The sequence below is a fragment of the Macaca mulatta genome, chromosome 4 (assembly GCF_049350105.2).
Source record: "Macaca mulatta isolate MMU2019108-1 chromosome 4, T2T-MMU8v2.0, whole genome shotgun sequence".
Lineage (NCBI taxonomy): Eukaryota > Metazoa > Chordata > Mammalia > Primates > Cercopithecidae > Macaca > Macaca mulatta.
Window position 1 is genome coordinate 85331715 of NC_133409.1, and position 26700 is coordinate 85358414.

General features: G+C 34.8%; 1 protein-coding gene and 1 pseudogene across 2 annotated transcripts in view; one reads left to right on the forward strand and one right to left on the reverse strand.

Annotated features, from left to right (window-relative positions):
• Positions 1–26700, forward strand: part of ASCC3 (activating signal cointegrator 1 complex subunit 3) — a 372277-nt gene that overhangs the window by 336308 nt on the left and 9269 nt on the right. For both annotated transcript variants that reach the window (XM_078001240.1, XM_015136988.3), the window contains one exon: positions 3040–3264. In XM_078001240.1, the coding sequence (XP_077857366.1) occupies positions 3040–3264 (225 nt within the window). The remainder of the gene's footprint in view (positions 1–3039; positions 3265–26700) is intronic.
• On the reverse strand, positions 12280–13082 carry LOC106998052 (DCN1-like protein 1 pseudogene; annotated as a pseudogene).

Genomic DNA, 26700 nt, shown 5'->3' on the forward strand with positions numbered 1-26700 from the left:
ATTGATGGACACTTGGGTTTATTCCATAACATTGCTATTGTGAATAGTACTACAATAAACATACAAGTACAGATACCTTTTTGATACAATGATTTTTTTTTCTTTGGAGCTGCCCAGTCAAGGGGTAGTTAGTTCCGTTTTTAGTTCTTGGAGAGTAGATTAGTTACTTCTTATCCTCTATGATGAGTTACTAACTGTAACTCTTGCATTTTGCTATTTTAGTGATTGCTTTAGGATTTATGGTGTACATTTTTAACATCACAGTTTATCTTCAAATGATATTATAAGATGTCATGTATCATAAGAGAACCTCAGAATATTATACCTCTGTTTCTCCCCTACCAGAAATTATGCTATTGTGTCATATATCTTACTTTTGCATGTATTGTAAACTCCATAATGTGTATTTATTATTTTTGTTTAAACAATCATTTTGTATTCAGTGATATTAAAATAGTAATAACAAATTATTACATATTTATCCATGAAATTACCACTTTTAGTGCTCTTCATTTCTTTGTGTAGATCCATATTTTCATCTGGTATAATTTGTCTTCTGCCTGAACAATGACTTTAACATTAAGCGCATCAGCTGAATTATTTCAGTTTTTGTATGTTTGAAAATTCTTCACTTCTGAAATATTTATTTTCGCTGAATTTTAGCATTCTAGATTGACAGTTGTTTTTCTTTTCCTTTTTTTATTTATTGTTTTGTTTTTTTGTTTGTTTTTTTGATGGACTCTTGCTCTGTCTCCAGAGTGCAGTGCAGTGGCGCCATCTTGGCTCACCGCAACCTCTGCCTCCCAAGTTCAAGTGATTCTCCTGCCTCGGCCTCCTGAGTGGCTGGGACTACAGGCGCGCGCGACCATGCCCAGCTAATTTTTGTAATTTTAGTAGAGATGGGGTTTCACCGTGTTGGCCAGGATGGTCTCAATCTCGACCTCGTGATCCGCGGACCTCAGCCTCCCAAAGTGCTGGGATTACAGGCATGAGCCACCGCGCCCGGCCCGACAGTTGTTATTCTTACAGTAAATTAAAGATGTTGCTTCACTGTTGCCTTATGGCATTATTTCTGATGAGCACCTTGCTTTCTTATCTTCCTTCCACTGTATATAACATAGTGTTTCCTCTGGCTGCTTTTCATATTTTCTATTTATTACTGATTTTGAGCAATTCAGTAGTGATTAATTATGGTTGTATAGTTTTCAGTTTTCTTTGTTTGAGATTTGTTGAATTTCTTGAATCTATAGATTTATAGTTTATATCAAATTAGAACTTTTCCAGTGACTATTTCTTCAAATTTTTTTCTGCCTTTCCTTCCACACTGTGCATTGGGCCACTTGAAGTTGTCTCACAACTCATTGATGTTGTGTTGATTTTTTTAATTCTTTTTTCTGTTTGTATTTCATTTTTAATAGTTTCTATTAATGTCTTAAAGTTTATGAATTTCTTCTTCAATATGTATTCTTCCATTAATAAAATTCATAAAAAACAAAATGTCTGAGATGAAAAATCTCATCTCCAGAAATTTTCATCTCTAGAAATTTGAATTGAGTAGTTGTCAGTAACTTTTTAAATATGTAAAATACAGTTGCAACAACTGTTTTCTTTGTCTGCTAATTCTAAGATCTATGTCACTCGTAAGTTTTCATTGACTGATTATTCTCCTTGTTATAGATCCTCTTTTCCTGCTTTTTTGCATAGTTGATAATCTTTAATCGGATGCCATACATTGTGAATTTCACCTTCTTGAGTACTATATTTTTTGTATTCCTATAAATCTTCTTGAGCTCTGTTCTGGAATGCAGTTAATTTACTTGGAAGCTGTTTGATCATTTTAGGTGTTGCTTTTTTAATTTGCTTGGCAGGCTAGAGTAATATTTGTCCTAGAGCTAATTACTCTCCACTACTTAGGCAAGGCTGTCTTCATCGCCTCAATACAGGGAGTCCTCTAGATGTACCTGGATTTCCTCTCACTACACCACAGTATGGTAACTCTCCATGCAGTAAGCTGAGGCAATGCTAAGGCTCACCTGGTTTGTTTTCTATGTATCAGGGATCATTGTCTTTCATAGTTTTATGTTCAGCATCTTGAAGACCACTGTTTCATAGGTTTTGTCTTTTTTTTTTTTTTTTTTTTTTTAAGGAAGGGGCAGTTGCAGTAGGAGGATAAATCCAGCCCCTGTTTGAATATTAACATATCCAATTAATGCTATGTCTGATGTAGGATTCATATCAACATCCATGGACAATCTCAAATAACTACATATTTGGAAAATATGATTTTTGTTTTACAACAAACACTAATAAATAGATCAGTCTGTTTTTTAACACAACAGTTCTAGTTTCGCTTGTAGGTTCAATTGGCACTTATTGACTGATATCATGCAGACTACTTTTCACTACTGTACCCTAAAAATCTAAGATGGAAAATCAAAACATTCCAGAACAATCTGACTCTGTGTGTGATCTAATTGGTTACAATAAATAGTAAGTTAATTCTGCTCTTTACCCTTTTCTCATCTTGCCAGTCTTGTCCTTGCCCCTTTCTCCAGCCCGGTCTTATTTCTTCCATTCATTCAGAAGATCTTAAATTAAACATCACTTTTTCAGAAAGCTGTCCCTCGCCCTCTAAAATAAGAAGGTCCCCCAAACTGAATTTTCATTCAACACTCTGTACTTTTACCGTATCATAACATTTATTACACTTTATAGAATTTTTTTATCTACCTTCCCTGATGAACTCTCAATTTCTGGTTCACTGCTGTGGCCCCAGTGTCATGCATAGTGTGTGATGACTAGTAAATACTCTATTATTTTTGTTGACTGTAAATACAAAGGAACATTCATGAATTTCACATAGATTGTACCTAACTCACTATCACTAATACATTGCTTATGATAGTATTGAACAAGCAAAATTCTAAGGGATATAGTTATTGTATGATTTTTCTGAGCCATGTTTTAAATGTCAGTAGAACTAAGAAGTACATTAATTATACTTTGATCCAACCATGTGGGGCTTTTTTTTTTTTTCAGGATGCAGAAGAGTATACAGATTTACCCGTGAGACACAATGAAGATCATATGAATAGTGAACTGGCAAAATGTCTTCCCATTGAATTAAATCCTCATTCATTTGACAGCCCTCACACCAAAGCACATCTCCTACTACAGGCACATCTCAGCCGAGCCATGCTACCCTGCCCAGATTATGACACTGATACCAAAACAGTCTTGGACCAAGCTCTCAGAGTATGTCAGGTATGAAAGTCACTTCTAATATCTATGTGTGTTTTCTCCCATCATTCCTGCCCTCTTTTTGCTAGTTTTAGGATAAAATGTACTTGCATTTAACAACTTTATGGTATCATTGTTGAGAAACAACTGGTTGATCATACCGAGAATTTCCAAAGTAAAAACAAATATAAATGAAATAAGATGACAGTTTTAGTCACCCATTCTACTAAAACATATTGAAGGCAAACTATGTGCCAGATACTTTTCTAGGCACTGAGCATATAATAATGAACAAGACAGAAGAGTCCCTTCTATTATGGACTTTCACTCAAGTTGGGGAAGACTGACAATTTAGAATATAAATTAATAGGTAATAACTGGCATTTTTAAATAACTGCTTTAAAAAAATAAAGAATGGTAAAATAAATAAAGAGAAAGATGGAGGGTAATGTTTTGTACTGTTTTTTAATATGGTGTTCAGGAACTATCTCACTGGTAAGGTAACATTTAACTAAAAATGAAAGAAGAGAGTAAACCATAGGGTCTCTGCAGGTGTGTATTCAAACACTAAGAAAGTTTTCATGTAGGAAGTTACTTGGTATATTCAAGGAATATCCAGGAGGCTTATTGTAAAAAAGGTCGAAAGAGATGGTTAAAACAATAAAAAAAATTAGTGAGAAGTATGGCAGTTTTTACATTTTGCAAGTATCTTTAATATCCAACTTATGAGAGATCAACTAGGTTTATATATCTTCTTTTACAATCAACATAAAATGTCTATTGCAATAGGATGTGTTAGTTGAAGTATATGAAAAAAAATCCAGCCTAGAAAGGTAAACAGTTTAAAAAGAGAAGAGTATTTTTATAGCCTTTTCAGATAATTGTGGGTATTCTTCTTTAATGCTACACTAGAACCTGACAAGCGATATTTCTTGAAGGTTAGTTGCAATGTGGAATCTGAAACCATATTAATGACCTTTTTATACCTTAAGTGCTCTAGTGCTAGACAATAAAAAGATGGTGGTTTGATCAGGTTAGTAATGGGTGAGGTTGATGAAAATTGGTCAGATACTAAATATTTTTCTAAGGAGAACTAACAGACTCTTCTAATGAATTGAACAAGGGTTTTTAAGGAAGGAAGGAACCAAAGATGATTTCAGGGCTTTTCTCCGTAGCAACTAGAAGCATGGAGCTAACATTACTGGGAGATGATTGTCAGAGGAGCTGGTTTTGGTGGGGGAAGAATACCTAAAGGATTGCGATTATAAAGGATTTTGATTTTCTACTTTATACCTTTTTGGACGTGTTTTTAAACTTTTTTTTTCATAAAAACCCATTTTTAAAATTTTCAAAAGATTTAAGATCTTTAAAGGTAGAGTAAGTTAGTCTATATAAATATGTATACAAGAATATACATTATGAAATGATTTGCAAAGTTAAGGCTTGGAAATAACCTAAGTATCTCTCAGGTTATTAGAATACTACAAAATATTACAATTCCATTTATGAACTCTACATTTGTGTAGAATGTCCATATCTATATATGAATATATACCCAGAGAGGAGATCCAGAATGGTGTCCACCAAAAGTTTAACAGTAGCCGTATCTGGGTAGCAGGAATTCGGGTGATTTTTAATTTCTTCTTTATGCTGTTCTTAAATGTTTGAATGTTTTAAAATTAACCTCAAGTGTTTTTATTATCAAAAATAACAATTTTATTGTTTTAGAAACTAGAAGTACTATAAAAAGAGAGAGTAAGCTCAAGTTATCAAAAATTGGAAGGGAAGTAAGGCTATAATAAACATATAACATGTTTTTACACTCTTTTGTAACTAACACATGGTTTACTTATTGAGGAAGGTGATTTGCTACTGCTTATTAGTCACACTTCACAAAGGTTAAAGGTCCTAAAGTTTTAGCTGTTGCCCTGGATACTCATTTGTGTTTCCTATAACTTCCTTTCCTCTCTCAAACACTGACTTGTTAATGAACTCTGGGGTCAGAAAGGGTTGAAGAGAAACGGCAAGATAAATTAAGTTTTTATATTTACAGATATTTTGATTGTACGTTATAATTTTTGTATGTGGATTACTTCTAAAATCTATATTGTGTGATCAGTTCATTGATTCTTTTTTAGCACTCAGTCAATAACGATTCAAAAACTAGATAATAATCTAGGAAATTTCTTAAAGGAGTCTGTTTCTAAATTTACTTTTAAGGAAAAGGATTCAGCCAGATACTTTTTAGCCTCTATTAGATATTTTTATATACAGTATATATATTTATATAGTATATATATCTATATATATCTTATATACAGTGTCTGGGATAATATTTATATTCCTTAAATATGGTTGATCCTTATAAATAGCATCTAAAGAGAAATCATTTTCTCTTTAATTATAAAAATAGTACACTTCATTGTAGATAATTTGAAAAGCAGCATACTAAAATTAAAGTCATTCATAGTAATTATACCTTCACTCACATGAATATGAGGCTCTTTTCTTTTTTTCAATGAATTTTTAATTTTTTTTAAATTAGACTTTTGTTTTGAAATAATTTCAAGCTTACAAGTATTTGCAAAATACTGCAATGAAATTTTCTTATACCTGTTACCCAACCTCCCCAAAAGTTAACATCTTAACTCAGTGTTGGTCCAGTCCTATTAACAAATCTACAGACCTATTCAAATTTTGTCAGTATGAATTTTATCCCAATAATTGCCCTTTCTCTCTCTGTACCATGATCCAATTCAGGATCCCAGATTGCATTTAGTTGTCATGTCGCCTTGGCCTTCTTGTCTTTCTTGGCACTTGTGAAGAGTACCAGGCAGTTATTTTATGGAATTATCCCACAGTTTGGATTTGCCAGTTATGATTACATTTAAGTTTATGGTATTCTTTGTCAAGAATACGGCAGCAGTGATGGTTTGTCCTCTTAGTGTATCGTATCAGGAGGCTTATGACAGATGTGTGTGGCAATGATATTGACTTTATACAATTGAGGTGATGTCTGCCAGCCTTCTTCTCTAGTTACTTTTTTTTTTTGTAATTAATAAATATACTTTGGAAAATAACTTTGAGATTATATAAATATTCTGTTTCTTGTCATAGTTTTTAACATTATTTGCAGCATCCATTTGTGATATTTGCCCAGAACAATTACTATTGTGAATTTCTATTTTAATGATTCTTGGAATTATACGATAAGGAAGAACTTCCCTTCTTCCCCATTTATTTACTTTATTCAGTTATTTATTTATATAAGCATAGACTCACCACAGTGTTTCTTGAATACTACCTTGCATTCTGGCATCTTGTGCTGTCACTCCATCACCCCAGCCTTGGAATCAGCCATTTTTTTTATAAGAACCTTGGTTCCTTTTATTAGAGATGGTTGTAGAAACTAAAATCTGGACTGAGCATAGTAGTTCATACCTTTAATCTCAGCACTTTGGGAGGCCAAGACCCCATCTCCACAAAAATAAAATTAAAAATTAGCTAGGTGTGGTGGTGGACGGTAGGGGGTTCCAAGGTGAGAGAATTGCTTGAACCCAGGAGGTCAAGGCTGCAATGAGCCATGATCAAGCCACTGTGCTCCAGCCTGGGTGACAGAGCAAGACCCTGTCTCAAAAATAGAAAATCTGGGTGCTTTCTGCATTCCACTGCTACTTGGGAGTCTTTGCTTCTAGGCCCTCTCTGTGTACAAAACAAGGAAATGTAAGTATGTATACACAGACATTTATATTTATTTGCGTGCCCATTTACCTCTCATGGACATGTGTATGTGTGTGTAAAAACATCTATATTTATCATTCTTATACCTTGTATGTCAATCTAAGACCAAAGGGTTCACTTAGTCTTCCTCCTTTTTTATTAATAACTCCTCTTTCTACCTGTAAGGTATCACAGTATTGTTAATAAAGATATATTTATTTAGCTCCTCAATCCTAGAATATTCAGTGGTGTAGTTTTAGAATTACCAACCCTTTCTCTTGCAAAAAGCAGATACTAAAATGCAGCAGTTGTGTACAGTTCTTTTTTTTTCTTTGGAGACTTTTTCTTGGTAAATTTACACACACACACATTCACTTTTTTCTTATAGAAATATCTTATGTTATTTTATAAATGCCTAATAATTTATAGCATTAAACATTGTTCTCAAGAATAATTTCTAATGGCTATGCTATATTCCCTCATATAAAATTTCATAATTTATTTAGTGAGTTATCTGTTATTAGACATTTGTGTATGCAGTTTTCCTCTATTTTAAGTTATAAGCATTAGTTTTGACCATCTTAAATGTTTGACTTGGCTTGTCGGAAGCCACCTGGAAGGAAGCTGCATTGTAAAGAGATGAAAACCAGCTTCTGCTGGGTGCCATGGCTCATGCCTATAATCCCAGCACTTTAAGAAGCCAAGGCAGGTGGATCACGAGTTCAGGAATTCAAGACCAGCCTGGCCAAGATGGTGAAATCTCACCTCTACTAAAAATACAAAAATTAGCCGGGGGTTGTGGCGGGTGCCTGTAATCCCAGCTACTCGGGAGGCTGAGGCTGAGAACTGCTTGAACCCGGGAGGCAGAGGTTGCAGTGAGCCAAGATCACGCTGCTGCACTCTAGCCTGGGTGGCAGAGCGAGACTCCATCTCAAAAAAAAAAAAGCTCATATTCTGAATCCTCTCACTCTTGGAATTTCTCTACAAAATTGTATGAAAGTAAATAAGCCATTAAGAGGAAAGAATATTAGAGTTGCCAGTGGGAAACTTGGAGAGAATGACTGATTGGCAGTTCTAATTCTGTACCCTGTTGTTTTCATTTGATACGCGGGTACTATTGGCCTTAGAAAGTACGGGTTTAAGCAGTTTGCAGCTCTGCTGGCTGATTGAAAATTATACTACCGCTCTCATGGGACATCAGCATGATCTTGTGAACTGTGGATGGGAATCTGCCACCAGTTCTGACTGTAAATTCTCCTCTGCTGCCATTTTAGTATAAGGCCATAGACAAGTCACTTAACCTTTGGTGTCTGAGTAAAGCTAACACCTTAGAAGAGTGGTGCTTTAGTTAATGTTTATAAAGTAAACAACAATTTCAGGACTCGGAAATAGGTCTTAGTATCTTCATTCTTAGTAGTTCTTTTATTTCCTTGCTTTATCATAGTAACTTAACTATTCCCTTTATTTCATAGAAGCCTACCTTTTATTTGCACCATCATCCAGGTTATGAAAACTCTGTAGTCTTGACTACTCATGTTCTAGTAGTCTTTCACAAAAGAAAAACGTAGTTGTAGTAGAATTATTCCTCCTGGCTTGAAGTCAGAGTCTACAATACAGCCTGCCTTTGCTTCTCCTATCCCATTTCAAATTATGTATCAAGGGCATTTGTGTCATTTTTTGGTTTGAGATATTTTTGTCATGGTTCCTTTTAATATTTTAATATTTTACTGTTACTAGCATTTCCTTTGCTATCCCCCTTAACAAAAATAAATGTTAAAATTACTATACATATCTCAATTTTTAAAATCTGTTTAGAATATTCTAATTTGTAAATTGCATAATTATGGAATTGACTGTCCTTGCCCTTTACCTTTGAAATCCTCTTCTTGATCATATTAACTATAAAATGTATTTGTAAAATGTAGTAAGTGATATGACAGCCTTTCTGTGCTGGATATACCAAAGAAAAGCTTCATGTTCGCTCTTATGGAAAAATTAAAAGTAAAAAGTATCAAAAATATAAGTGAGTTGCCTAAATTTTCAAATTTGGTGACAAAACCAGAACTAATGATAAATGTCTAGTGTTTTGAGTACCTCTCTGCCTTTTTTGTGTGTTTTTTGTTTCGTTGGTTGGTTTTGATTTTTGATTTTTGGTTTTTGCTTGGGTAACAGGATCTTGCTCTGTCTCCCAGGCTGGAGTGCAGTGACAGCATCTTGGCTCACTGCACCCTTGACTTCTGGGCTCAATGGATTCTCCCACCTCAGCCTCCTGAGTAGCTGGGACTACAGGTGCAAGCCACCGCGCCTGGCTAATTTTTTTGTATTTTTTGTAGAGATAGAGTTTTGCCATGTTGCCCAGTCTTGTCTCAAACTCCTGGGATTACAGGTGTGAGCTACCACACCTAGCGCTGACACTGTTTTTTATCAAAGAGCAAAGCAGTTGGTTTTTAGAGAAGTTAAATAGCTCTGCTAAAGGTGATTTGTTGAGGCAATTTGTGCTGAAACCAAATGGAGATTCCAGGACTTTTATTCTTGCTCTGATATCTCTGATCCTTTCTAAGAAGCGCCACCAGTCTACAAATTAAAAAATAATCTTCATTTAAATGAAAAACATCTAAATACAATACTAAGCCAAATAGTATAAGAATATGTGTTTATATCTCAGTCACTCTCACTACTTCCTATATATGGTATGTACTTCAAAACTTCCCAGTAATTGAACTTTCATATGTGTTATGCCAAAAGAGAAACCATGGCTTATGGAGCCTGAACTCAGTGATCTGAGAAGCAGAGGGCTGTGTGTTTCCAAGTTTAGTTGTGCTGTCAGTTTACTGAGTTAATTTGGGAAATTTTTTTTTCAGAAGTCATAGAGGCTAGATTTGCCCTTCAGCTCATGTTATCAAGCCTGCAGCCTACATTTTAACAGATCAAAACACTTGTGTGTATTTTAAGATTTATTTGAGATCGAAACACTTGTAGGTATTTTAAGATTTATTATAAAGAACTTTAGCAGCAATATTCTCTTTTTTTCAGCCCTAGTAAAAGTTTTGTTTAATTCTAAGATGCCATCATAGTGAACAACCTTAACTTTAATGCTCCATAACTATATTCAAAGCTTTTATGTGTTTTTGTTTATAATTAAACAGTAATTATGAATGTTTAGTACTTACCTGATGACAAACACTATTCTGTTGAAAAGGTTTTGCATTTAAAAAGAAAAATATGTGAAATCCAAGGCACTAGGCCATGAACCAGTATCAGACTTTTAAAGAAAACACTTTATATTGAAAAAAAAATAAACAAAAAACAGCTAATGGGATCTTATTTCAAAACACAGCATATGTGAATTAATCAGTCTGAAAACAATAACCATAACTTAAAATCTTCAAGACAGGAAACAAAACAGTACATATACATATATAGACATATATATCTTTTAAAAATTTTTTATAATTAAAATTCCTCTTTATATTTACAAAAATGAAATCAGGTAATACTGAAAGCAGCAAGGTTCTTCTTTTTCCTTTTGCTTTTAATAACCAATTCCAGTAGCCTGAATATAAATTTTCAAATTTTTCTTTTGGTAAAACTATATTCTTGAATTAAAGTTATGATTGGAATATTAATATGTCTATAAGAAAAGCTTTCTAGTCTATTTCAAAATCATGTAAATGAAAAGCAGTTTTAATATGTCATTGTTTCTTAAAATAATTTCCATATTTGCATAAAATATACTGCTATTCTGAAGTACGTTCCTTTGTTAATATCAACCCTAGACCTTAGAGAGTGCCTGGATATACCAAGCAGAATCTATTCTTATCAAAAGACCATAATCATCTAACATTTGAAGTATTACATTTCTAGCCTGCCTTACGGAAATGTTTAGAAAGCAAAGAACCCTTCTTTGAGTGTCAGTAAGTGAACAGAAAAATGACCATTTTCAGCATAAAAGCAGCTCATGGGTCTTGCAATAAAATACACATATACACACACACACACACACACACACACACACACACACACACACACACACAAAAGATAGCATTCTGCTTTGATGAGAAAACTGAGCTAATCTGAATGAAACAAAAACAGAAAACAGACTAGAAGCCAGATTGGTATTTTGCATCGTGTATGCTTGTTTGAAAATCTTTGCTCCTGAAGTAAATATTTGGCAACCACAGTGATTAGCAGTTAAAGCAATTTCAACAAAATAAGAAGTCATCAAAAATGGACTATTTGTCTGAAAGAGCAGTACCTATATTATAAAGATTGAACTTCATGGCTCATCACAACCATTTTCAAAATTTAACTCCTACTGTCTTCTTATAAATTAAGAGAATTTCATTTGTGTTCCATAGTGCAATGACAAAAAAAAAAAGTAAAAACAAAACAAAAAATAAACCCTCATGCCTAAATTTAGAATATTGTGTTGTGTAGCAATCCAAAACATTCTAAACAAATTAAATAGTTTAACTTATGTGACAGGCAGATAAGCATTTCAAAAGCATAATGAAGTCCAATTATGTAGTGCATAATGTAGACAGGAGTAGAATCTTACATTATGCAGACATTTTCTAAATAAAATCTCCCCGTAGGACAACTATATATAAACATGGGTAAGGTAAGCTCAGACTAGTTCTGTGAACCTTTTGAAATCAAGAGTCTGAAACACAATACATTTTTCAGGTAGGCACCAAGTTATCCTAAAAAATTTTCATGTTGGTTATTCTGACATTGTTTTTTCATCAGATACTCTAGTCACATCAACAACTTATGTGATTTGCCAGGAAAAAAAAAATTCCCCCCAAACCAAAATACCATTCTAGATCCAGTATACTAAATATATCACCCTTATTGGAAGTGCTGTTAGCATAGTCTTTGCAACTAGCCCAAAGCATATATTTAAGCAGTTCTTACAAATTGTTTTGTGATGTTCATATGTTTAATTCTTATGCCACCTGTTTTCTAATGAAGACAGCGTTGTGCTTTATGTGAGAATGGAAACCTCAAAATAATCACCATAAAGCTTCTAGGACTTATGTGAGAATAAAGTAGGATGGTCCACGGATATAAGATGAAATCCACAGTGTTGGAATTATAAGTGTTTAGAGCATCCCAGACTAGAAGACAAGCCCAAACCACCATTAGAAGAATGAAATATGATATGGTCCAAGATGTATCCTTAAAGTTTTGTCCCAACCCTCAGTCTGAATTGTGAGAATTGATCTTTAGTTCAGTCCAGCCAGCAGAAATTGACTGTGCAATTTTCTGTTGTATTTATTGTACAGACTATGTACATTCTAGAAGGTTCCTTTAGTGCTACACTCTTGTACTTTTTGTCCCAGCAATTTGAGGGCATGCAAATTCCACAAAGTCATCAATAAGAACAGGCCATGCTCCTTCTTTATCACAATTAGACACGTGATCTGCAATCACTGTAGTGAAGTCTAAAAGAAGATTCCAAGTGTCTTTTGGTATTGATCGTTTATGATGTTCCAACAAAAATTTATTCCATAAGTCTAAGAATTTAAATCTTCTATTAAGCACTAAGTTCCAGTAGACAATGGCCATTTCTAGATCTACTCCTTTTTGTCCTGGATTCTTTGCAAAATTAAAAGTAACCTGGTAAAAGTCCTTAAATCGTCCTGGTTCTTTCAATTCTTGTTCCGTCTTGGGTATCTGGGCCTTTAGTTTTTCTATGCTGTCACATCCTACTTCTGCCATGCCATCCATAAACTCCTGTTTGGAGAACTCACACTGTGTTGTTGCTCTGAACTTCCATGCAATAATCAACACACTAATGCTGGCTGGATTGAGTGCCAGGCCATCACAGAACTGCTATATACCATCTATTCCAATTTTATTCTCATGTTGAGGATCTTTGTATCTATTGTACATTTGTTCTAACTTCTTCCTGTCCAGCGATCCTTTTACACTCTCTTGTATATAAAGTTCAGGATTTTGGAAAAAATTATCTGTTACAACATCAAACTTCCAGTCATTTTGAGATAGACAACTTACTGAGGTTCTTTTCACTAAATTGTGTGAAGATCATAAACTGATGAACTTTATCTTTCTGTGATGATTTCAACTTGTTCATGTTGGTGTCTTCCAAGGCTCTCCCCTCCTCCTCTGGCTCCACAGCAAATGAGCAGCAATATCCTTAAAGACTACAAGAAAAATGATGTTAATTTGTGAAAGGAAAACACATCACACATATACATGCACATAGAGAACTGTGACAGTGTACACTGATTAGAAAGATTTCTAGAAACCTATGCTTGCAAATTTAAATTGGAATTAATGTATGTTAAATACCAAATTATACCAGAATATCTGGAGAACTATACACCATCCCTGTACCTCCTACCAAAAAAGAAAAAAATAATAACTATTTAATGATGGGCCATAAAGCAAACATCATGACAGTGGTGGTAATGATGAACATTTATTGAGGGCTTTCTTTGTATCAGGCCCTGTTTGTTGTACTTGCTTTGCATGTAATTGACCCATTTTCTACAATAGTCTAGTGAAGCAGTACAATATTCTCATTATTTAAGATGAAGACTAAGTAACTTTCCCAAAATCACGTCAGAAGGCAAAAACAGCCTACAACACAGGTTGGATATACCATAAAAATGTATTTCACTGTGTTCCCTTTGTCCTATATTGATGGACTTTAAAATTGTACACACGATCTAGTGAGAATTTATTTTAAAATTTGAGAACTTCACAGAAATTTCTACATTTTTTAACCAAGAATTCCCATTAGACCATGAATAATATTTTTAATCCCTGTTTTTCAATGTATACTTAAATCACCTCCTTTTAATTACTCTGGTTCCCTTTTCAACAGTCTGCCTATAATTACTTTAACCAGTTTCTTAGAGGGACTTGTTAATATGATTGAATATTTGTAACTGCTTTATTATATCACTCTACAGTGCCCAGTTGGTAGTGTTTGCCTTTTTTGTATCAACTGCTTATGCGTCTTCTCAAGTTTTTATATTATGCTATATAAACTAATGAATTAACCATTTGTTTCCTCACATTCTCCCATAAAACTACAATAATTGAAAATAATGAGAGAAAGATCAGATTGTTGATCCATAGGGAGAAGGAAGAATAACATCATAATTATAAGATAACCCTATAATAAAAGGTAAATGCACACTAGAATAATTTCTGCGTAGGTGTACTACAATAAACACATATACATACACACATACACACACACACACACAAACACACACACACACACTTTATGTTCTTCTGTCATTTTAAGGTTTGCCTCCTTAGGTCAGCTTTTTGGCTTCTTTCACTGTCTAACCACCAACACCACCACCACTGATGGGGCCACCTGGATAGCAAGCTTTGTCCATCTACTGGTTCTTCTTGAAAACTTCAAACTTCTAGAAGTAGTAGGCAATCTTAGAGGTACCTTGCCTCAAGATAAGGAACTACCAATTCCCCCAAAAGATAGCAGATATCTCCTCTTTACTATTGAGGAAGAATGTAAAGATCTGTCTTCCAAGGTAAATGTTAGTATAGATTGAATTCATATCCCATTGCCCTAGTGGAAGTAGCCAGCACAGCTGCTTTGAAAGTATTCTGGGTGATTCAGTGTGCCTGAAAGGAAGACCTTTAAGGAGCTACGTTCCAGTGGATACGTTTCCATTGTTTTATATAGTCTTGGCTCTAACTTTAATACGGGAGCTTTCATTTTATATTATTTTCCTTAACACCCAAGTATTTTTTTTTCTTTTAGTGAAAGCAAGTTTATTAAGAAAGAAAAGGCATAAAAGAATGACTACTCCATAGAAACAAGCAGACAAGTCTTTTTGATCTACCGAGTTTCCAGTCTTTCTTCTCTTTTGCATGTGAGATACTACGTAGACTCCAATTAATGTCACAATGTTCTAATAGGCTTTATCAATTGTCATATGTGCTAGCCAAAAAAAAAATAACTTAAATCAACTGCATAAATAACAGGAAGAAGTATATGAATTGTATGGGTATACCTTTCTTCATTTAGACAACCTTCCTATATTTGCAAAAACAAATCTTTACAAGCTTATTGGTGGGATTGTTGTTTAGCCTAAACTTCAAAACAGTGATTTGAACTCTTAATCTCTGTAACAACTTCTGATAAGCTAAAAGCATATTACATTTCACATAGCTAGTATTATATTTTTCCTGTAATTCACAGATATTCTGAAAATGCATTTTATCTTCAATCTATTTTTTAAAGTATATTGGCAGATAACCTTAAGATATGTATGAGCCAAGTGCAGTAGCTCACACCAGTGATCCCAACAGGGGGAGGCTGAGGCAGGAGGATCATTTGAGGCCAGGAATTTGAGAACAGCCTGGGCAACAACAAAGTAAGTCCCCATCTCTACAAAAAATAAAAAAATTAGTTGGGCATAGTGGCACTCACCTGTAGTCCCAGCTACTTAGGAGGCTAAGGCAGGGGGATCATCGGAGCCCAGGAGTTTGAGGCTGTGGTGAGCCATGATTCATGCTGCTGCACTCCAGCATGGGTGACAGAGTGAGATGTCATCAAAAAAAAAAAAAAAGATGTGTGTGTATATTTATGGATACACACAGTAGTGTCTGAGAATAGGAAAGAATAAGGGAAGAAAAAGAAGATATAGCGATGTGGGTATTTTTCATTAAAAATTATTTTAAGTGAAAGGTATTATGACTGTAAGCTGGTTCTATATTTTCATTAACAAATGATTCTCATTTGTAGTAGATAAAAAAGCACAGGAACATTTTATGATGCCAGGAGGTAGAATTGCCATGGAACAGAGTGTTTACATATAGATGCACTAAGCACAGACTCATTGTGTTGGTGATGTATTAAAGAATGTCAGTGTCATTTAAACAAATGAGTTTTAGAATTGCGGAGTTTAAATACATTTAGCAATGAAATAGTCCGGGTGTTGCTGAGCTTAACGATAGAAGTACTTGGTCAAACCCTTAATGCAATACTTGTACGAAATGTTTTGATATAGCAAATGGTAGATAAAGTCTTTTGTGTATTTTTGTAGAATCTTTTCAGATTTTTAAATGCTTATAATTAGACCAAGAAAACATTCTCTTTAAATAGACAGTACTGCACAAGAAGCTTCAGAAAGCTTCTAATCATTTTGAGAAAAAGATGGGTAGATTAGGCCGGGTGCGGTGGCTCACGCTTGTAATCCCAGCACTTTGGAAGGCCAACACGGGCGGATCACGAGGTCAGGAGATCAAGACTATCCTGGCTAACACGCTGCAACCCCGTCTGTACTAAAAATACAAAAAATTAGCTGGGCGTGGTGGCGGGCGCCTGTAGTCCCAGCTACTTGGGAGACTGAGGCAGGAGAATGGCGTGAACCTGGGAGGCAGAGCTTGTGAGTGAGCCGAGATCCAGTCACTGCACTCCAGCCTGGGCAACAGAGCGAGACTCCGTCTCAAAAAAAAAAAAAAAAAAAAGATGGGTAGATTATAAGTAAATAATTTGTGGATATGTTTCAAGGAACTATGAGCATTAATACCATAAGCATACATTTGGGGTCTTTTGTATCATCTAAAGTATGCTGGAAACTTATCAACTATAATGACACTGTTAAGGTGACTTGAGTACAATGCTTGGGATATATAGATCTCTATATCATAGGCAAATCAATATTTCACTTTTTTCTTTTTAGTTCTTTTACAGGAAAGATTGGAAAAAGATTTTTTGTTTGTAGAGTCTTACGATGTTTTTAAGATTTTCTGCCAAATTTGAATTATCTATAAACAAATGTAGTTTATTTATTGTAAATATCAGTGTGACTTTATCAAATTCATAGAGATGAGGGTGAAGTCTAAATTCAGGCTGCATTCCTGGCCAGACTGCCAGGAGTTCACATTCTGCCATAAAAACCTGATGAAGGTGTATTAATGGATGACTATTTAAAAACAAATAATTCTAAATGAACTTAATCCTGAATGGTTATTATTCCAAATGTAAAGGACCACACAATGGTGCAGAATCCTAGTCCTAGATGATCAAAGCTATATTTTATCTCCACAGTAGAACACCCAAAACACCACCTAAAACAAAGCACCATTCTCCACTAGGGAAGTGATACAGAGCTGATGCATTTAGCTTTCCCAAAACTAACACAAATGTGTGGATTTTGAGGTGTTAAACACCTTTACTTACTCTTGTGGATTTATAGCCAATCTCCCTTCAAGGACTATAATATAATTTGGAAGGCTGTTTTCCCCCTGGGTGACTTTACCTGTAAGCTTTTGTGTAACAATTTGGTGGTGGTTTATTGATGATATGATGCTATTATGAAGGATCCTTCTACCCCTTGCTCCTCTTCTCATACCCACATAACAACCCTTTTCCCGGTTGGGGCTGTAGGAAATGAGTAATGCTTAACCCATTTGTGTGATCAATTCACTTAAGCAGCTACTGTGAAATGTTAATCACAACTTTAATTTGTACTGCATTAGCATTTTGATTAACTTGTAGGCTTGCTAGCACACTTGAAGCGCTTTTACTCATAGTTACAGCTCGGAAATGACTTTTTGATTAATTAAGTTTGTTAGACAGCAGCTGAGCTTCCTGAATGCTAACCTTCTGGGGGTAAAAGTTCAGGAGAAAGTTACTATGAACAACTGTTGCTATTGAAAAAGATTCTTATAAATGTACTTATAGCATTTTAATTATTGACAAAATATTGTATCATTACTTGCAACTGACCTGAACCTTTAAAGGAGTGTACTTTTCTGTCAAGAAAGCTTTTTCGGGTTTTCCCATCATTGTAAAGCTTCTGGGAGCTCTTGAACTAAATAGTGCATTTTCTAGCAGATGTCTAACAACTAATGTTTTAACAAACTGCCTAGGATCAATTTCCACAATTTTTTAAAATAAACTTTTTGTTTGAGAATAGTTTTATATTTCCAGAAAAGTTGCAAAGATAATACAGAGTTCCCATACAAAATAGAACCTATTTTTCCCCTAGTATTGACATCTTAAATATATTGGTAAAGTACATTTGTAACAATTGACAAGCCAATTTTGGCAAATAATTATTAACTAAAGTCTATGCTTATTCAGAATTCTTTCATTTTTACCTAATATCCTTTTTCTTTTTAAAATTTTTTTCTTAATATATAATACTTGTACCTATTTTGAGGGTACGTATAATATTTTGATACAGGTATACAATGTGTGATGTTACCTAATGCCCTTAGTTCTATTCTAGAATCTCATTGTGGATATCCCTTTAAATTCAATAGTCATTTCTCAGGCTCCTCTTGGCTCTGACAGTTTCTCAGACTTTCCTGTTTTTGATGATCTTTCCATAGTGTTTTGCATTCTTGTGATACTTTATACATAACAACTTCGTTTTTATAAATTAATATAGTTTTTCTCATTTTGGCGTAAATAAATCTCTTTCTTTTAAACTCTGATGACAATATATCATCCCCATGTCATTTAATTTGAACAGACATGTATCACTTCAACCTTTGTCATGATCTTATTTTCTCTTTTTTTTTTTTTTTTTTTTTTTTTTTTGAGACAGGGTCTCACTCTATCACCCAAGCTGGTGTATAGTAGCCTCAACCTCCTGGGCTCCAGCGATCCTTCCACCTCAGACTCCAAGTAACTAGGACCTCAGGCACATACCACCACACCCAGCAATTTTTTTTTTTTTTTAATGGGATCTCACTGGTTCCCAAGCTGGTCTTGAACTCCTGGGTTTAAGTGATTGTCCTGCCTTGGCCTCCCAAAGTGCTGGGATTACAGGCATGAGCCACTCTTCCTGGCAGTGATCTTATTTTCATACATTTATTGTAATCCTTCTACTAACACTAGATACATTAAGATGATGACAAGAGATGGGAAAAGGAGGAAAGGTTTCTTGAGGAGGAAGGATAAAGGGAGAGGACAGAGTGTGAGTCTAAAGAATACTAAGAAGGGGAGAGAAGCTGGAGCAATCCGTCCATCTCCATGCATACACCCTATAGCCACAGAGACTTGAGGACACTAAGGATTAAATTGACAGATTTCTTAAACTGAAGTTTAGATTTTAGGGGAAATTTTTAAATAATAAGCCTTAGAATTAGATTTTATTATCCACCTTTTAACATACCTCTTTATGTACATTTAATGATGTAGATTTTCTTTTAGTAGCCTAGGTCAGTGATGCTATTTCCTTGCAATGAAACTGACTTAATTTTATCACAGTGCCCAATGTTCCTATTTTACTTTTGGATTATTTAAATCCAGAATTCAGTTGTGTTTCAAAAGATAAGTGCCTGAAGATCAAATGTTAAGATGTAGTTATAACTAAATGTTAGGTTAAAATTAATTTTAAAATTTTAGAGTTTCAAAAAATATGTTGCTAAAATTTACCCACGGAGACAATAATCAATTAATACATAATAATTTTGTCTGGAGTTCACATTTTTCTGCTATGTGGGAAACGAGGTCAGATGTCAGCCACCTCAGATTCTTTTTGAAGCAAAACAGAATATGCAGAAATCAGCACACTTAATAGAATACAGTGTAATGAGCACATGTATGAAACTGGAAAACCAAAATTAAGCCTTAACTTCATCACTTGTTTACCAGCATGATTACATAGTCACTAAACTTCTTTAAGCTTAAGTTCCCCTTTCTGTGAAGGGGGTTAGTATTAATGCCTGCCTCATAGTTAGTATTGTTGAGTATTAGGTGAGAGCCATTAGTGAAAATGTTGTATAATCTGTGCAATACTATACAGGTATTTTCATCACACCATATTGCATACTCTCTACACTGTCTGACTTTATATAATTCACTGGAGCTTTTTACAATAAATTCATGGGATTTACTTGATATGAAATATAGAAGATATGTTGTCAAGCTTAAAATGTTAACTTTTTAAAGTATAATCTGCAACTTTGGAAGATAAGAAAAGTGTCTATAGGTTTGGATAAATCTATTCTTTGCAGAAATACTTACACAAATATAAAAATGTGGTTGAATTTAAATGCTAAGACCAAGCCTGTTATGCTTAGGAAATTCTTAAAATTGATTCGAAATAGATGTTGAGGACATACGGTATATCTAAGTCATAAAGGATACCTTTGGCTTCAGGAACCCCACACCTTTAAAAATTTCCTTACAGAGACTGCCCATTTTCTAAACTCTAGAGGGGACCAGCAGAAGCCCCTCTTTTCTGTGAGTTCTTGCCCACATACCCTGGAAGTAGATAATTTATCTTCCTTTGACCCCAGAAGGGTCTTTTCTCTGTACAGCTTATTTCCTGCTTAGTATATGCTACCCCTAACCTCAAGGATATTACAGGGTTTTGCTTTTTGTTTGTTTTTGTTGTTATTGTTTTATTTTGTTCTACCCTTGCATAAAACCAGGTACTTCAGAAGTTATTAACTTTTCCGTATAAAGATGAGGTCTAAGATGTGTTTAGTATGTCTATTTTTGAATTTTACCTCTCTCTTTCTGTCCATCCCCAACTCCCATTTCTCTCTCTCCCTCCTTCTTCTCTTTCCCTCTCTTACCCTCTCACTCAGATACAGGCAGGCACACACATCACCTTCATTGTAACATTCAACTTAGAAACTCCTGAATTGGCTGATTCTTCTTACTTCCCCAGAATAAAAGTTCTCCAACCATTTCTTTCTTCTCAGACTCCTGCTTCTATGTTTTGTTTTACTTTCAGTGTCCATAAGATTATTTTCTCAACTATCTTCTAAACTCTAGATCTCTTTCCTCCTTCCCCAAACACCAGTTCCTAGTCTTCAGCTCCATCATAGTGGGCTCAACAGATGACCCTTTTATAACATCATAATTACATGCATCCCATATTCCTAACTGTTATAGCTGAACTACTTTAATCATTAACTCATTGATATCACTTGGTATCAAGAAGGTAGTGATTAAAGTAGGCCAAGGATTGTGGTCTCTCTGACCACAGCATCTTTATCAATCAGTTTGACTGAACATTTCCGTTATTCTGATCTGGAATCTCTTATTTCCTTCCTGATTCCTCAGTTTAGTCCTCAGTTCCCTCTGTTTATGATTTCACTTGCTACTCTAAACAGCATTGACACCAGAGTTGGCCATTTCAACAGTAATGTCACTGGTACCCTAATGTTTCTCACCTCCCTAGGTAACTATCAACATTTGAATTCTCAACTTTCACATCTAAGTTATGCATACTTATTTATTGCTGGAAACAATCACAGAACACTGCTAATTGTTTCTACTACAAAGTCATGCTGTTGAAACTCTACAGCTGCTCTAGTTTTTATTCACATCTTTAATTCTCTCCAGTGCTCCTTTATGGTACTTCCTCCCAGCAAGAGACATCGCCTCCAACTTACAGAGATGATTGAGACTCTCTAATATAAGTGTTATCAATTTCCCTTCTCTTCACCTCCGAGCTTCTCTCTCTTCATTCACTCTCTGTGAGTGAGGTCTCCAGGGACCAGCAGAAGCTCCTCTCTTCTGTGAGTTCTTGCCCACATACCCTGGAAGCAGATAATTTATCTTCCTCTGACCCCAAAAGGGTCTTTTCTCTGTACAGCTTATTTCCTGCTTAGTATATGCTACCCCTAACCTCAAGGATATTACATTCCACCTGGAAAAATAGAAAGTAAGCTCTGTAAAAACAAATAACTATATAATATGGGCATATTGGCATTTTATTATTGAAAAATTAAAGCTTACAGAAGACAGAAACCATTAAAAAGCACCTAATCAAACTCCTTGATTTATCAGATGAGGAAAATGAATACTAGTAGTTAAGTGATTTGCCCAAGGTCTTACAGCTAATTTAAAGGCACAATACTCTAAACTCTCAGGCTAAACCTTTTTCTAGTATACCACACTCTCTCTTCAACCAGTATCATGTATTCATGAATCATACTACTGATTACACTTCATCCAGACTTATTATTTGCTTACATTCTGTCTTGTCAGGAAAACTTCACAAAGTTTCAATTTATCTAGTGTGCACATTCCTCATAGAATCTTTAATTCTAATTTAGTGCCCCATTCAAAGTCTACACACCCTCCTTCTCCTTGTGAGCTTCATAAGCAATATACTATATTGGTTAAAGCAAGCCCTTTCGAGTCAGGTTCCCCAGAACTGGAGTCAGCTGTACCCATTTACCAGAGCTATGCAACCTTAGGCAGTGTCTTCATCTGAAAAATGGTTTAAATTCAAAAACGTACATTAAATGGTTAACAGAGTGTTTGACAAATAGTAGATGCTTAACCAACGTCCAGCCTAATCACAACTCTTTCAGCAGTGCCTGTGAGACTCCTTTAGCTGCCCTCCCCCTCCCTTTCCAGGTGTCATCTCCAGGTAAACCCCACTCTGCTTCCCCTATCTCTGCTCCATGCATGCTCATTTTAATTATTTTGGCTGTGTGCACTTTGTGCCCAGGATTTCTAAGTCCACAGCTCTAGCCCATATACTTTCTCCAGAGCTCATTTTCACCTGAACTTCTTAGCTTCATAGTAGCACCTCACTTAAAATGTGTTCAAAATTAAATTCATCACCTCCTCTCCAGCTCACCTCTCTTCAATAAATGGCAACCCTATTGTTTTTGGTAACTAAAATAAGGTTTTAGTTGTGGTATAATTTTATAAGTGGATACAGTGCTTGAAATCACATTTCCATTCTTCCAGGGCTGGTGATGAGAAAGAATTCCAAATCAACAATTAACTGAAATTGATTCCAACTTAGTAGAAGAAAGTCTCACACAGAGTCAGACCCCATTCATGTTTCCCCAACACTCAGAATCATCCTAGCTTTGTCTGATAGATAGAGTGCCAAGTAGAAAGTGGATAAGAAGTAAAGGGGGATTAAGTATTTGCTTGATATTAATGCTAAGCTGCTAATGAATGTCAAGGATTATTTATCCTCCTTGTACTAAAACAACCTTTTATTGTTTAGATCGCTGAGTATTAGATACCTGTAAAGGACTTTGGGGGTTACTTGGGAAACTCAGGCACACTCGCCAGTTGTTACCAAAACCATCCCCAGTCTGGGGAGGAGCATATACCTATCAATCCTTATCTGCCAGGAAAACTGCTGTGAAAGGTAGTGAGACACAAGGAACTCATCCTAAGCTCAGTCATATGAAGAGTATCAATGCAAGCTACCAGGACTCTCAAATCCACTTACCTGGACCATCCCTTGGCCTTAGCCCCTATCAGGTTTGGATCTCTGAATAGTCACATCAGGTTTGGATCTCTGAATACCAGGCTCACATCCTCCAGTTTGGCCTAAGCTGCAGGATCTATCTTTGGCCTTGTTCCCTGCCATCTTGTACAACAGTATCCCCTTATCCTTAGAACATAGTTCCAAGACCCCCAGTGGATGCCTAAAACCATGGATAGTACAGAACCTGATTACCATCAATTAGAACATGTTTCTGTTCATGTCTTCTACCTGTACATTTCATGCCTTTCCAATCTTAACTAAGCATGTATCATGCACTGTGGCGTAACTTCTGCAGTTTGAGGTGTGACAGCAAAAATAACATGAATTTATTTTTTCTTATTCACAAATTCATGGATGGACTTATCCTTCCTTCTTATTGTATGCCTTAGCAACCTCAGCACATGATTTTTTTTTGTTTTCTTATTAAATCAAGAACATTCACCATTTCACTTAAAGGAAGCACGTTACAGCTTCCCTTTGGCGTATTCAAATTACCAGCATCACTACTCTTATATGCCAGAGCCATTCTTAAGTAAAATAAGGGTCTTAGAATATATTCCCCACAGATAAGGGGGGATTACTTTATGTTTATCTGACATTAAAACTTTTTTTTCTCCTATACCATACTGTCTTTGGTAGATGGGCAATAACTTAGGAAGAATGTTGTTATAATCATTGTAATTACATTTTTACCTATATTCTTTAATAAATATTTCTTGAGTGCACTGTGCTGGGCTAGAATTACAAGGAATGATTCCAGATTCTTGCCATCAAGAAGCCTATACTTTAAAAGACAGATGTATAAACAGAGGATTACAAAAAGATGATGGTGGAGTGTGTCAAGAACAGCAGAGACATAGGAAAAATACTATCATGCATTGCATAACAGGGTTGAGTTCTGAGAAACGTGCCCTTAGGCAATTTCTTCATGTGTGACCATCATAGAGAGTACTTACACAGACCTAGATGGTATAGCCCACTACACACCTAGGCTATGAACCTGTATAGCATGTTAGTGTACTGAATACTGTAGGAAATTGTAACACAATGATATTCATGTATCTAAACATATTTAAACATAGAAAAGTTACAGAATATATGGTTGTATAGTCTTATGGGACTACTATTGTATATTTTGGTTCTTTCGTTGTTGATCAAAACCATTATGTGGTGCTTGACTGTACCTACAACTGTCTGGCAACTTCATTGTAAAAAGTAGCATTTGAATGAGACTTGATGGATGAATAGGAATTTCCCAGAGGGACAAAGTACAGGAATGGTATTTGTTTAGAAAAAAAAAAAAAAAGAAAGAAAGAAAAGGAGACGGAGAAGGAAACATCTAAAGCAAGGGTTGGTGTGGGAAAATACCAGTAGTTACGTATTGCTCTACTAAGAGTACAGAGTGGGAGGTAGCCAGAGTGAAAAGCAAGGACCAGATAGATGAGAGAATGTTGACTGTTATTCAAAGAAGCATCAGTTTTTTTATCCCCTTCACAGTGTAAAACCATTAAAGAAATGTAAGCAGAGGAATGATATGATCACTTTTACCTTCTTACAGTTCACTTCGGTAACAATATAAAGTAAATATTGAAAAGAAATTAGATGAGAATAAAGAATATAATGTTCCAGGTGAGAAACGAAGGTCTGCACTAAAGCCATGGGGGCAAAGAGAACAAGACAACTAGGGAGTAATTGAGCAGAGAAACGTGTAGCAACGTTTTGGTTCAACTCAGTTGGGGAGCCACAAAACCTTTTACCATCACAGATTCTTGGTCTCCCCACTTGCTTTTTCTCTAAATTTAAACAAGATAAATAATAGTTTTCAGTTTATGATATGGCTTTTTTATTTATTTCATATAAGTAGTTAGCATGTTTTTTTACATTTTCACATCTGGATCCTACAGTATAAAATTGTGGGGAAATCTCATAAGTTTTATGAAATCTTTCAACTTCATCATGAAAACTTCAAAGTTAAGAATATATGGTTCATCCATCTAGCTCTTCTAGTATGTGAGCTTTTGGTCTGGAATTTATTTCCAGTCAAGTTGCAATGTAAAATCACAAGTAAAATTGCCATAGTTACTCCACATTGCAAGTTCTGACATCATCATAATACTGCATTAGGTATAATTACTCATTTCTCTTTTCCTTTTCTCTTCCCTTAGTAAGACTCAAGAGTTGTGACTTGTGAACTACTCTTTTTTTGTCTATGAGTAGCATTCATCATGACCTGTTGTCTCATATACTTCAAAGAGAGACAAAGTGTATTATTCTGCTGTACAGGGAAAAAGGAAGAATATAAGTGGATTTTCCTTAGATTTATAAATATGTACATTCATACATGTATACACATTCATATACACACACATATATAAATATACCTATTATACCAACATTCTGTCTTTATGATGTATATCTAGCAGGTTAATAGATACTAAAGACCAATTTGACCATGACATCACATTAATCATGATACCCAGAAATTTTGATCCATTTCTCTGTAATATACCAAGGAAACAATAGATTCGTTTAGCCAGGTGTTTTTTAAACTCACTTTTTAGAGAGTTTTTTTAAACTCACTTTTTAGAGAACAGAGTGGGATATTCAACGCTCAGAAGGAAGATGTTTCTCCATCAACAGTACTAAGTAGTATAGCAAATTGATTTTTCTAACATAATATGCCTTAAAAATTATTTCTAAAAGTCCACTAACAGATTTTGTACATTTTATAAATATTTTGCTGTCATTGAGATATTTACTATTAAAGTATCATTTTAATTATTTGCTAGGCATATCTAATTTCTCCTATCTTCATATCATTTCCCAAAATAAGAGAGTACAGTACTAAAACTGTATAAAATAGCTACCTAAGATCATGATATTAACTTATGTGTCTTTAAGTCAGCATTCTCCAGAATCTAATTTAATTGAAATAGCTTTGCCTGTGTAAACTTTGCCTTTGTTTAAATAAGATTTCACTGTTTAGTTTTGCCTTAAGCAAATGCAGCCTTTTGTTTGTCCATAAAACATTAGATTAAATGTATAGACTAATATGAATAGCTTCTCTTCATTCTACATGTACCACTAGCAGTTGCCCCCTTTGCTAGTATGTGGTGTGGTGTATTATCGTCATTGAAAACCAGGCCTCTATGTTTAGCCTGTTCTTTGGAGAAAATAAATTTTTGGCAAGAAAAACTATCTCCTTACCATTATTGATTTTAAATTTGAAAGACTACATGAGATTCACTCTTTAAATGCAGCTGCTAATGTTCTTAATACAGTGAATTATATGAGTATTTGTTCTCATAGTAAGTACACTGAGTTTTTATCTTTGTTTTAATGCTAGCTACCAATATTATCTAGCTATTCTTGCTGCCCTAACAAAACTTATTATTTGGTCCTTTGTGGGAAGTAATGTACAGTAAATGCTATGATCAAATTTGTTCCCTGCAATCCAACTGTGGTTTATTTTCTGGTTTCTATGTTGATGAATAATAATTTAGAGATACAATGC